This window comes from Marmota monax, unplaced genomic scaffold (assembly GCF_021218885.2).
Source record: "Marmota monax isolate L192 unplaced genomic scaffold, Marmota_monax_Labrador192_F-V1.1 WCK01_AAM20220418_F8-fsc00001, whole genome shotgun sequence".
Classification (NCBI taxonomy): Eukaryota; Metazoa; Chordata; class Mammalia; order Rodentia; family Sciuridae; genus Marmota; species Marmota monax.
This window is the reverse complement of record NW_026693777.1, coordinates 21974507-21987176: the sequence shown is the minus strand read 5'-3', so window position 1 is coordinate 21987176 and position 12670 is coordinate 21974507. Positions and strand designations below refer to the sequence as shown.

At 46.1% G+C, this 12670-nt stretch overlaps 1 protein-coding gene across 9 annotated transcripts in view; it reads left to right on the top strand.

Moving 5' to 3' along the window:
- The window catches only part of Syne2 (spectrin repeat containing nuclear envelope protein 2), a 336172-nt gene extending 325033 nt beyond the window's left edge, over positions 1-11139 (top strand). For 7 of the 9 annotated variants that reach the window (XM_046461329.2, XM_046461328.2, XM_046461324.2 and 4 more), the window contains 10 exons: positions 530-598; positions 1483-1622; positions 3941-4055; positions 5114-5316; positions 6372-6572; positions 7451-7579; positions 8356-8547; positions 9361-9447; positions 10037-10086; positions 10351-11139. In XM_046461329.2, the coding sequence (XP_046317285.1) occupies positions 530-598; positions 1483-1622; positions 3941-4055; positions 5114-5316; positions 6372-6572; positions 7451-7579; positions 8356-8547; positions 9361-9447; positions 10037-10086; positions 10351-10564 (1400 nt within the window). In that variant the 3' untranslated portion in view covers positions 10565-11139. The remainder of the gene's footprint in view (positions 1-529; positions 599-1482; positions 1623-3940; positions 4056-5113; positions 5317-6371; positions 6573-7450; positions 7580-8355; positions 8548-9360; positions 9448-10036; positions 10087-10350) is intronic. The other 2 variants (XM_046461326.2, XM_046461327.2) reach the window with 2 other exon arrangements.
- Positions 11140-12670: the final 1531 nt, after the last annotated feature.

Here is a 12670-nt window from a genome sequence, read left to right as displayed (position 1 = left end):
CCCCAGAGTCCTAGAAATTGACCCATTTGGCTGTGTTCCTAGCACCCTAGTGACACGGGCAGCTCTTGATGTCTAGCTTGTGGCCGACCCAGACAGACTTCTATAGCTTCCTGGGTTCTGTTCTGTCCACCTTTTGACTTACCTGAGAACTGGCTCATTCCTATGAACCAGTGAAAGGGTGAAAAAGCAAGAAATTGACATACAGACATTAAAGCCGCGCACAGATGGCTCTCGCTGTTGGGGAGACTCCTCAGCTAACTTTTCAGTGGAGTTTCTCGGAGCCTCAGTAGACTGAGCATCTCTGTTCTTTCTACAGAACTTCCCCTCCTTCCACCACTACAGCAGGCAATCAGAGGTCAGCTGGGGGAAAAAAAAAAAAAAACTCCTGGTTTCAAAACTCTTCTAAGAAAAAAGATAGAGTAGTTAGTTTCCTCCTTTCAGCTGACAATGTTTCAAAACTGTTAACTTACTACTTGGGCATTAATCTGCAGGCATGTCCAGTGAGGAAAATGACATTATTCTTTTTCAGATGTAGAAATCCCTGAAAATCCTGAGGCCTATCTTAAAATGACCACAAAAACTTTGAAAGCATCTTCTGGTAGGCCCCTGCCCGTGCACGTCTCCACATGGCAGAGTCCCGTGACGCATATTGCATCCTAACCCTTGCTCCCATGTCCCGTCTGCCCTGTGCCTTCTGTGGACACCATGCGCCTTGGTCCTCGTGTCATGGTGTATTTACACTGCCTTACTCACCCATAGCTGCGTGCTCCCTGCCCTCACCAGAGCGTCTCCATGCCAGCCCTCCTCCCCGCAGGGCTATGCAGGAGGAATTTTCTCATGATGCCTTTTTTTCATTTCCTCCATCTAACTGAAGTCCTTTGGCATGGACCAAGCTTTTCTTCATGGTGGCTTGGTTTGGAACTATTTCCTGGCTTCTGACCATTTCCAGGGACTGGGCTGGGTGGGTGGGGGTGAGGGTACCCCTACCTCTGCTGCAGGAGAAAAACAACCTCCTTTCTTCCACTTGCAGCTCTAACCTTTATCTTTCACTCTGTGGTGGGGGAGAGCCACGAGCAGCAGCCCTTGGGGTCTCCAGTCCATCTTCAAGGTCACCCCTTCCCCTCAATTCCAAGAGGCCTTCTGTCTTCTTGGCCCCCAGACCCAACCTGGCCACCCAGTTTCCCCTCCCCACTCAAGATACCAGCTCCATTCAAAATGCCACTCATCCCACAGCCACTCATGCTCCTTGTGCTCCGCTGTGATCCCATCTAGTGCAGCACGATGCCGCTCAGCTGCATGACTCATCTCATCCCCTCCTGAGACATACTGACGTTTTGCAAACATGCATGCTTTGCAAGGAGAGCTGAGGAACTCATCTTGACACTATAACCTGATGCCATATTCCCCATGACCTGCTTTGTGTCACTAAAGAGGAATCCTTTGTTTGCAAAATAGACCATCACTTGCAACTTTTTGTTTCAGGTAAATCCATTTCTGATGGCCACTCGTGGCATGTTCCTGACAGCCCTTCCCATCCCAAGCATCACTACAAACAAATGGAAGGTGACAGGAATGTACCACCCATCCCCTCGGGTTCCAGCACCCCTTACAAATCAGCCTATGTAAGTCTTGACTCTCCTGGGAATGTAACCCAAATGTATGAGTAAGAGTTAAAATTTAAGAGAGAGAGATTTTTGGTGCAAATTACATGTGCTCACTCCCTAGGCACATCTTGAATTGGTTTTCTCATGGGACAGTTGCTCTACTGAGGGATTGGGGATAAAGTTCAGTGGTAGAACACTTGCCTAGCATGGCCCAAGGTCCCAATGTCTGGGTGATTCCTAGCACTACCAAAAAAAATCTCTGCTAAACTGTCCATCCACACTCCATTAGGACCCTGGCAAACAGACCAGAGAGGTTTCTAGCCAAAACTATCTTTGTGTATGTTGACATAATATAGTAGTAATTGTTTCTGTTTTGTCAGTTTTCCATGTAAAAATTAAAGAGACAAGTTGCTGGGCCTTCCTGAACTGCTCCTGAGCTCCCAAGCCTTTGTTGTTTATCTTTTTTATTATTTTTTTAATTGGTGCATTGTAATTATACATAATAATGGGACCTATTGTGATAGATCAATTTATGTGTTATGCAGGTATGAATATGTTTCATTCCCTGGTATCCCTGCTTTCCTTCCCTTTCTCCCTCCCCAGGACCCTTTCCCCTGTTAAACTGACCTCTTGACCACATCCTAAGCAAAACACCATGACTTCATGTTTAGACTTGATGGCAGGCCATGGTGGATGGTGGCTTGGGTTCCCAGCCCTGCCAGTTCATGACTGCAGAACCTAAGGCACTTTGTCTTGCCTCTGTGAGCTTGACTCACCCAAGGATAACCCTGCCTTGCATAATTGTTGCTAAGATTGATGTGTGTAAAGGTAAAAGAAGGCCCGCAGGAGTGGAGGTCATCATTACTGCTGCCATATTGGGGGAGGGGGGTAGTCACAGCATCTGTCCCTTCTCAGTTACATGAGTTCTTAGCATGCTCCGGCTGGGCAAGTGGGGGACAGCCTAGAGTTAACTATGGGCCACAGAATATTCTTAGTACAGAGGATTAGCGACAAGAGAGTTAAAATTAAAGCATCCCTTTTATCTTAATACCATCTTTTAGAGAAACCAACAGCAATGTAAGCATCAGGAGATTTAGTCAGAGTGCCCTCTGTCTAGGAGTGACTATGGCTACCCACTTGGAGATGGATCATCTTCACACATTCAATCCCAGTCATTTGACAATGGGTTGGCCACATAGAGTTCAGAAATACTTCCTTTTGCTTGGCAAGCAGCTCTCACTTAATCTGACCTTCTGGTGTGAAATAAGATGGGAGGAAGAGACCAGCGCCTGACCTGTGCTTCACATACCCTGGGCCCATGTGGTTTGCTTCTCCCAGCCATTACACTTCTCGTGTCCTTCATCTGGCCAGTTTCAAAAACGCAAACCTTTTTGTTGTGTCTGAAGCAGGCATGTCCCCACAAATTTGAAGGATTTTTAAAATTTGTTCATTCCACACAAATAGGCCACATGGACTCAATCCAAAGAAAGGAAGGATAGTTTTCCTAAAAGAAACACTTTTATTTCTGCAAAGGCTTGAGTAACATAGTCCATTCAGCTCTGTGATAATAGAGAGCCAGTGTGTGCCGTGAAGGACACACACCCTCAGAGGCGGTTTGTCCAGCCACCTCAGTAGGGAAATGGGAGGAATAGTGAAAATGCTGTGGAAATGTGAACGTGCCAACACGGTAAGCACAGAGATTGTTTTTAGTTTTCTTCCCACGGTTCTCCTGGGGACCTTAAAGCATGAAAATTTAATTTTATTCCCATTGCTGCCATCTTGCCCTTTTCTGGGCTGCTGCAGAGGCTTTTTAATTTTTTTTTTTTTTTTAGTTGTAGATGGACACAATACCTTTATTTTATTTATTTATTTACTTTTTTTAATGTTGCTGAGGATCAAACACAGTGCCTCACACATGCTAGGTAAGCGCTCTACCACTGAGCCCCAGCCCCAGCCCCTGTTGCGGAGACTTTGTTTCTCCACTCAGCTCTGCTTGCTTATAAATGCTAACCACGTATGAAGCCACCTCCATATTACTAGTGAGTGGCCCTTCGAAGCAAAGGGCCCAGTACCCTTATTTCTTGCCTATTAGTCTGAACCCAGGCATTCTTCAGAAAACTTTTAACTTTTATTGATGGCTTTTGTTGTTTATCTTCTTTATTGTTTTTTTAATTGATGCATTATAATTATACATAATAATGGGACCTATTGTGATACATTCATACCTGCACAACACATAAATTGATCTGTTTCATTCCCTGATATCCCTGCTTTCCTTCCCTTTCTCCCTCCCAGGACCCTTTCCCCTGTTAAACTGACCTCTTGACTCATTCTAGGGAAAGCTGCTATTACATCCAGGCACTGATGGTGGCAAAGAAAGTCCAAGAGTCCTGAATGGCAGCCCTCAGCAGGAAGACGAGCATCTGGCCACCCTAACAGGACAGCCATCAGGTACTGCTATGCCGGCGGCTATCAGAGAGATTGTGTGTGGTATTTGGGCTTAGCTGAGCATTTGAAACATCACCTGAAAGAATATTAATTAGGAATTAAGCTGGGTGCAGTGGTGAATACCTATAATCCCAGGAGTTCCAGAGGCTGAGGCAGGAGTATCACAAGTTGGAGGCCAGTCTGGACAAATTAAAAGGGTTGGAGATATAGCTCAGTGGTAAAGGTTCAATCCCCAGCACTCACCCCCGCAAAATTAGGAATTGACCAACATATGATTCACCGAAACTATTAAACTTACTCTACAACAGCCAATATTATTTTCAGATTAAATGACTTGTATTTATGAGTCCCTAAACTATTCATTTTAATTTGGAAACTGTTCTTTAAACATTGACAAAATATGCCTCCTATGATGAAGTTTTTAATGACTTCATATACATATCTCAAATGTGAAGTCTCGGGAGGCTGAGGCAGGAGGATTTTGAATTCAAAGCCAGCCTCAGCAACTTAGTGAGGCACTTAGTTTTTTTATTTAGAGACAGGGTGTCTCTAAACACCCTGTCTCTAAATTTAAAAGGCGGGGGGGGGGGGGGGGCGGTGGAGGAGCTGGGGATTTGGCTCAGTGTGTTCAATCCCCAGTACCAAAAAAAAAAAAAAAAAAATCAAAATAAAGATGATAAAGTGTTCTCAAGTGTCTCCTCATTAGACCAGACCAATAACTGTCAAAGTTTTTGCTCAGCTAAATCTAAAGTGAAGCTGATAGCTCTGTGTGATTGTGTGTGGACCAAAGGAGGAAACGGAGAACTGAGATGCTGAGCTGGCGACCAGAGTACACATCGGTCCCATGCTGGGTTTCCTCCCCAAGTCCCCGCCTCTTTCCAGCCTTTGGGAGTGTGGCACAGAGAAATGCGCTGTGCCATATTCTGGAAGAGAGAACAACCCTACCCAGATCCTCCTGCAAGGGGCGTCCCACACACTTTTACCATGCTGACCCCTAGTAGCTTCAGCCAGAGAAGTCTGTCTGCATTATTGCTTTTTTTTGATTGGTGGCTTTGTTTCAGGTGCCTTCGACAGATGGGAACTGATTCAGGCACAAGAGCTTCACAGTAAACTCAGAATGAAACAAAACATGCAGCAGCTGAACTCTAATATCAGCGCCATCACTGCTTGGCTGGGAAAAACTGAAGCAGAGCTTGAAACTTTAAAGATGGCAAAGCCTCCCTCCAACATCCAGGAAATGGAACCCAGAGTGAAGAGATTGCAGGTGAGCTGGAGGCCTGGAGGGAGAGGAGCTGAGAACAGGCACGTGAACGCACTGCTGGGCTGGGTAGGTGGCAGCTCACAGATGGAGCGTGGTAGAGGTCAGCCTGTTTCATGTCACTTCTGGATGGACAGATCTGATTTCCCAGGCACCTCTAGACTTTTCTGTTGTTGTCATTTTTGTTATCGGGGATTGACCCCAGGGGCACTTAACCATTGAGCCGTGTCCCTAGGCCTTTTTCTTTTTTGAGACTGGGTCTCACTAAGTTGCTAAGGCTGGCCTCAAACTTGTAATCCTCCTGCCTCAGACTTCAGATTACAGGCAGATACCACTGTACCCAGCTACCTCGAGACTGTGGAGGTGCTGGTGGCCACTGTCCAGCACCTTTAAGTCTGAACTATATGTATAGTTCCAGTTTGGTAGATCCTGTGGCCTGATCTGGTCACCGTACTATACTGTTGGGATTTGTCACCCATAATCAGCCTGGGCCCCACCTGTACCAGCCTAGGGAGCAGAGTAGGGGCAGTTCAAGCCCTGTACTTTGGAGGTGTTCTGAACACAAGCCTGAGCTCTAGAGGCCCTGGGCAAGGGGTCCTGGGGTATTCAAGCACTCTTCATATTTGTACTTTTATTTTACTTTGTGCGTTTGTATATCAGGGATTTCCATTCATCTTAGAAATAACATTTCTGGGATATCTGGAGATAGAAAAGTGATATATACTTTATCTAAAAGACTTTTAATCTGGGTCCAGAAATTTTATTAAGTCAATCACAGAGCAAGGGCTGTGGCAGTCAGCAGGATCGCTTCATGCCTCCAGTGAGTCCACCAGCAAGGAGACCAGCCTCTGCTGTCGGGCCGTGTGGGCTAGCGTGCCAGGTTCCCTGGCCTTATAAGGCAGTTCCCTCACCTGATGCTTCCCAGCCAGTCACAAGCGAGGTCACTCGCGTTTCAGTAGCCACTGCCCGGAGAAGTGTGTGGAAGGCCTGCTCCCTACTGAGGTTCAAAGGAGCCCCTCCTTTTCCAGAGCACTTAGCCCACTCATTTCCCTCTGTGGCAGGAGATATTAAAAGCTTTTGACAACTACAAGGCATTAATGGTCTCTGTCAATGTGAGCGGCAAGGAATCTCTCCCAACTGAGAGCACCGAAGCCACAGAGCTCCAGAGTAGACTCCGCCAGCTGGGCCTGCGCTGGGAAGCGGTCCAGGGCGCAGTGGACAGCTGGAGAGGGGACCTGCGGCAGTCGCTCATGCAGTGCCAGGTATGCTGACTCAGCCCAAGGCCCTGTCTCCGGCAGCGGCCAGGCCCATGTGGTGGGAGCAGCAGATATTTTTACTATCATCAGACTGCTTTGGCACAAATGTGGCTTGTACTAGGAAATGTGTGCTTTACTGTGTGTTTCCAAAGAGTCATGCACCCGTCACGCGCGCACACACACACACACACACACACACACTCCTCTCCTTGAGTCTCCTGGCCTCACCCACCCCCTGTGACCTGTAAGGGTCACAGCAAACATTCTTGTAGGTTGGGGATGCCGCCCCAACACTGCCCCATCTCTGTCCTTCTGCCAGAGTGATTGGCAGACCTGGTCATGGAACACAGGAACAGTTAATCCAGCTGTCCGACTTCATAGGTTTGGACTTTAGGCAAAATCACTGACTCTCCCAGTCTTGGTTTTCTCATCTGAAAAATGGGCATCGTTTTAATACCTGTCTCCCAGGTCCTTTTTAGAACTAATGAGGTGGTGTGTGTCATCTTAGCCCTGTGCCTGACACATAAGTGCTCAGCATTTATTAACACTGCATTGCTGTTTAGCTCTGACCCCATTTTAGGAAACAGAGCCCACCACAGCCTGGGCCAGCTCCCTTAGCCATCGAGCCCAGTGAACTTTTTGAAGAATGCATGTGGTCTCTTCATTGAGGATGACCCGAAGCCCCTCCTTTCTGCTAGCACTTTCCCCCTGCTCTCCCCTTGGCTTGGTTTGAGGCCTTGTACTGTAATTGAGATGTGGCCCTTTTATTCACTGGCTTAGACGAATGGGTGACTGATGGCTGAGAAGCAGCCTGCAGCCTTCCCGGCACTTCCTCTCCCATGGTGCCCAGAAGGCACAGTGCTTAGATTATGTTGTTTTTTAAGGATTTCCATGAATTAAGTCAAAACCTGCTCCTGTGGCTGGCAAGTGCTGAGAACCGGAGGCAGAAGGCTCATGTCACCACTCCAAAGGCAAACCGCCAGGTCCTCCAGGAGTGCCAGAAAGAACTAATGGTAAGTTCCCTTCTCCAGTTTTCTGCAGATCACTCACTGGCTGCTGGCTGCTCCAGCTGGTCAGAGTGCTCCTGTGCACGGACAGTGCCAGAGGCAGCTGTGACTGTGACTGAGCTGTGACTCAGGAGTTCGGCCCTCATGTTCCCTCATGCCCTCTGTAATCCTGAAGCACAATGACTTGCAGAGATGAAGAGATAGAGCAAGAAGTCTTTCAGACTCTCAGGAATTGGGGACATGAGTGTTTATAATACCTGACAAGCCAGGCATGGTGTTACAGGCCTGTTATCTCAGCAACTCAGGAGGCTGAGCCAAGAGGATTGCAAGTTTTAGGCCAGCCTGGGCAACTTAGCGAGACACCATCTAAATATCAGAAGGGCTGGGTGGAGCTTAGTGGTAGAGCCTAGTGCACACTTGCCTAGTGTGTATAAGACCTTGGGTTCAATCCCAGGTGCTTCCGAAATAAATAACATCCTGAAAAACATAAGGCCCTGGGGACATAGTTCCAGGACTCCTGTAGGTACCAAAATTTTGGATGCTCAAGTCTTCCTACCCCACCCCACTCATTCCTTTCCTCTGATTTCTCCAGCATCATAATTATCTGCAGAGTGGAAAGGAATAAAAAGCAGGGGCAGGGTGCAACCTGCTTGCTCTCTAAACAGTGCTAGACTGAGGACACAGGCAAAGTAGAAGGCTCAGCATTCATCGGGAACTGAGAAAGCCTCGGGTGGCCACACCAGCTTCTCTTTGGACAACTATTTCACACACTTTTATTTCAGCAACTGAAAAAGGAACTAGTAGAACGTCAGCCTCAAGTCAACTCCCTACAGGAGCTCTCCACCAGCCTTCTCGTTAAGGGGCATGGAGAAGACTACATTGAAGCTGAAGAGAAGGTCCATGTCATCCAGAAGAAACTCAAACAGTTACGAGAACAAGTATCCCAAGATTTAATGTCCTTACGGGGAAGCCAGGTGAGTCCCCTGGTGGCTTTTTTATGGGTTAAGATGTCACAGTAGAGGCAGACAGAAGGCAGGGTTTGTAGCCTTGCTGTGGCGAGGAGGCCAGGAGAGAGCAGGTGGACTGAGTGGAGTGTGGCCATAAAAATTGCATAAGCTCCTCACATGTGTTCTGTCATGTGAAAAGGGAGAGAGCAAGGTAACTGCCTTAATTGTCATGGCTGGGGTTATGGAAAGCAGCCATCCATCATCATTTCTGCCTTCAAATGAAACAGACTCAAGGCTTCACTCTCACCTATATCTCAATAGTGCTGTTTCTTGAGAGTTTCCCTTGACATCTGCCTTAGTGGATGAGGGCCTGGTCTTCCCACATCACCCCACTCACTTCAGAGGTTTCATGTCCTCTTTATTGTCCTGGTCCCTTTGTTCTCACCACTTCTCTAATTTATTTAACTTCCTTCTCTTTAAAATGGGATATAATTCAGAACCAAAGGCATACCCAGGCTGTGGGCTCCCCAAACTTGGGACAGGTCCCTCCACTCTAGAATGTCTACTTCCTCCTGTACACCCAAGACTTGATGTCTCGATGGCCACAGTGACCTTTGTGAGCCCCTGGTCAGCTGGAATCAGTGCACATGGCTGGCCTTGCCCTGGTTATGTTCTCTCTTGTCTGGAAAGGTTTCGAGTCAAGGGCGGAGAGCAAGAGAAGGTCCCTGCTCAGGAGGAGCTGTAGGCTTGGGGAGGGAGCAGGGCCTAGAAGACTGTGTGAAGCATGGTTCTGTGCTCTTGTGACCATTCTGAACTGAACTGTTGGGGTGTGGCTTTCAGAGCTCAGACCCATCTCTGCTCAACTTTGATGAGGTAGACTCCGGGGACCAGCCTTCTGCAGCAGCCATGGCAACTCCCCAAGCGAAGGTGAGAGCCCCTGCCTTCTGTCAGAACCACAGTCGTGATTTTTTTTTAAATTTTTAATTTTATTTATTTATTTGTATGGGGTGCTGAGAATCGAACCCAGTGCCTCACGAATGCTAGGCAAGCACTTTACCACTGAGCCATAGTCCCAGCCCCATACACTCGTGATTTTTAAAAGTCACTGAGATGACAGAAACTTGGAACTCCAAGACTCCTTTAAGACAGTTCCTGACAGCACAGATCTGCTTTAACTCTGATCAAAAGAAATGCTTCCTCAAAGATTTTTTTTTAATATTAAAATATACTTTTTAAAAAGACCTGACTCAAAGACTGTCTCCTACTCAGTTACACTAGGTTGGGATCATAGTAGATTGTAAAATACGAGGGCCCTTGTTAAAGGGGTTTCCCGATTTCTCCCTCAAATCAGATCAACAAACATGATAGTTTAACAAACCCAATTATTTCTTACTTAGTATTGTTGAATCTCAGGTGTCTTAGTCTAGTCTCAAGTGTGGCAGGAAGACGAGCTATAGAAGTGTATCACTTTAGGACCAAACTGTCTTCAACTTACTCTTTGGTTTCTTTTTCCCAGCAGGTCAGAGCAGAGAGAACTACAGAAGATGAGAATGAGACAGACAGCAGGTAATGACCTCACAGTCACAGGAGTGACTCCCCAGGGTTCACAGTCACTGTGCCAGCTCTGCCAGTGCCACTATGCAGGTCCTTGTAGAAGTCTGGTTTTCTTTCTCCTGGAAACTTCTGGGGTTTCTCTTCCAAAACAGGACCGCTGCTGTTGGCTGCCTTTTGCTCTCTCACCCTGGATTTTCTTACTTACGTAGCAGAGGGTCAGGGGAGCAGGTGAGTGTGTCCTCTGGAACCTCCTGATCAGCTCTCCTCTGTTGGCAGGATGTCTGGTCCCGGCAGCTCACAGCCACGGCGCTCCTTCCTCTCCAGGGTGATCAGGGCAGCGCTGCCCCTCCAGCTGCTCCTGCTGCTGCTGCTGCTCCTGGCCTGTCTGCTGCCCTCCTCTGAAGAGGACTACAGCTGCACCCAGGCCAACAACTTCGCCCGCTCTTTCTACCCCATGCTGCGGTACACCAATGGGCCTCCCCCAACCTAGAGGGCTCAGCCATACCACCAGCCTCTTTGCTGTGGGTGCCCAGCTGTGGCCCCAGACCAATGTGTGAGTGACTCTTAGCACTGGGAATGTCCAGGGATCTGCAGTGGACACCCGCCTCTGGGCTTGTCCAGAATGGGCTCTTAGGGTTCCAGGGCAGCTTTCAAATGAAGTCCTTCCTTGTGGACAGGGAACTATTGCAGCAATTGCCCAGGGCATTTTGGCAAAGCTAGTTGATTGGTTGAGGGAACTCTGGAAAGGGCAGTTTTCCTAAGAGTCTCGCACTTTGTAAATTCTGACTTATTTGTAAAACAGCATTATTATAACGTAGCTAACGTGGTCCATGAGCAGTGGCGTTCATCACAGAATACATATTAGAGAAACAAGCAGATCCCACCTTAGAAATGGTTCCAAAATTCATATGCACTGAGCTGATTGACTGAAACAATCATATTTTAAATGTTTAGAATCAGTTTTCTTCCAATCAGCTAGTGATCTTGAGCTACCAGATATAAACCAAAATGTTCAGCTCAGTACCTAGATCTGCTCTTTTATATTGCTTTAAATTTTTAAAGAAATTTTATTGCATGGATGTGGTTATTTGTGCATATTTTTTAACAATGCTGAATCTATGAATAATGTAAACTTGGATTTTTTTAAAAATCAGATTTTAGCTTGAGCTTTTGACTAATGTACAGTAAACGCCAAACTACAAACTTGATAGGGATGTTTTTGTAAGTTAATTTTATAAAAATTTTCAATGTTTAAAGAGATGCTTCAGGTTTGGTTGAACCATTTTGCCAGGGGGGGCGGGGGTTGGTACAGAAACTTGAAGCTGTCTGTGGTATGTACAACTCAGATGTTTCTCATTAAAAAAAAAAAAAATTAGCTAAACTGTTGTAGTGAATTATATCACAAAGTGGGTCAGTGGCAGTCTTCTATTAAACAAAAATTGTTTTTAAAATATTATAAGGGGCTTTTTATTCTAAGCTAAAATTTATATTCTACTTATTTAACTTTGTACAGGATTGTTTGAGATCTAGAAACCTCACCCTATCTGGAGGAAGGACCCTTGTATATGTGTAAATGACTCTATGATCTCAGGTGCTAATAGGGAGTAGATGAAGAAAGTCCCAAAGGGAAGGTGGACACAAAAGATCAAGACCATATGACCCAGTTTTTGTATTCCCATCTCTTTCTGGAATGAATTGCAGACTCAATATCCCTTATCCAAAATGCTTGTAGCTAGAAATGTTTTAGATTTGAAGCTTTTTTTGCATTGGAATATTTGCATGTGCATAATGGGATATATAGGGGAGGGGGAACCAAGTCTAAAAAAGTATTTTATGTTTCGTATACACCTTATCCACAGAGGCTGATGGTAATTTTATGCTACATCTTAAGTAATTTTGCACATGAAACAAAGTTTCACTCTGCAGAATCCAGTTGTAGCATTATGTTAGTGCTCTCAGTGCTCAAAAAGTTTTGGATTTTGGATTTTGGGGTGAAGCATGCTCAACCTGTGACAGGTAATCAAATATTTAACAAATGTTTCAGGCAAAGCCACCTGCCTTCCATACAATTCCAGCACCACTGTCTGCCTTCTGCCAAAAGAAAGAAGGTAAACCCCAGCATTTCTGCTGCCTTGAAGTTACCCAGTTCCACACCTGCATCTCGAGTATCTAGAGATAGATGTGAAAATGGGTCATTTTCTGCCTTTGGAGGCTGAGGCAAGAGGATCACAAGTTCAAGGCCAACCTCTGCAACTTAGACCCTGTCTCAAAAAATTAGGGCTGGGAATGAAGCTCAGTGGTAAAGTGCCCTGGGTTCAATTCCCAGTACCAAATAATTCACCTTTTTCATAAATTTCTCTGGGATTACATCAATTTAAGTAAAAATGTTACAGCTCTTTCCTTAAGGCACTGAGTTGCTTAGAGAGTTCCTGCTCCATTTTAGCCTGAAAGGAAGAACAAAATTCTTATTTCCCTCTCCATCTTCCATTCTGCCCTAAGGGGGAGACCTGAAGCTGGTCAAGTGCTGGTTGCATTTCAAAGCCTAACTATACATATCAATTGTGGACACTCCCTCAAGATAAAGACCTTTAAGTCT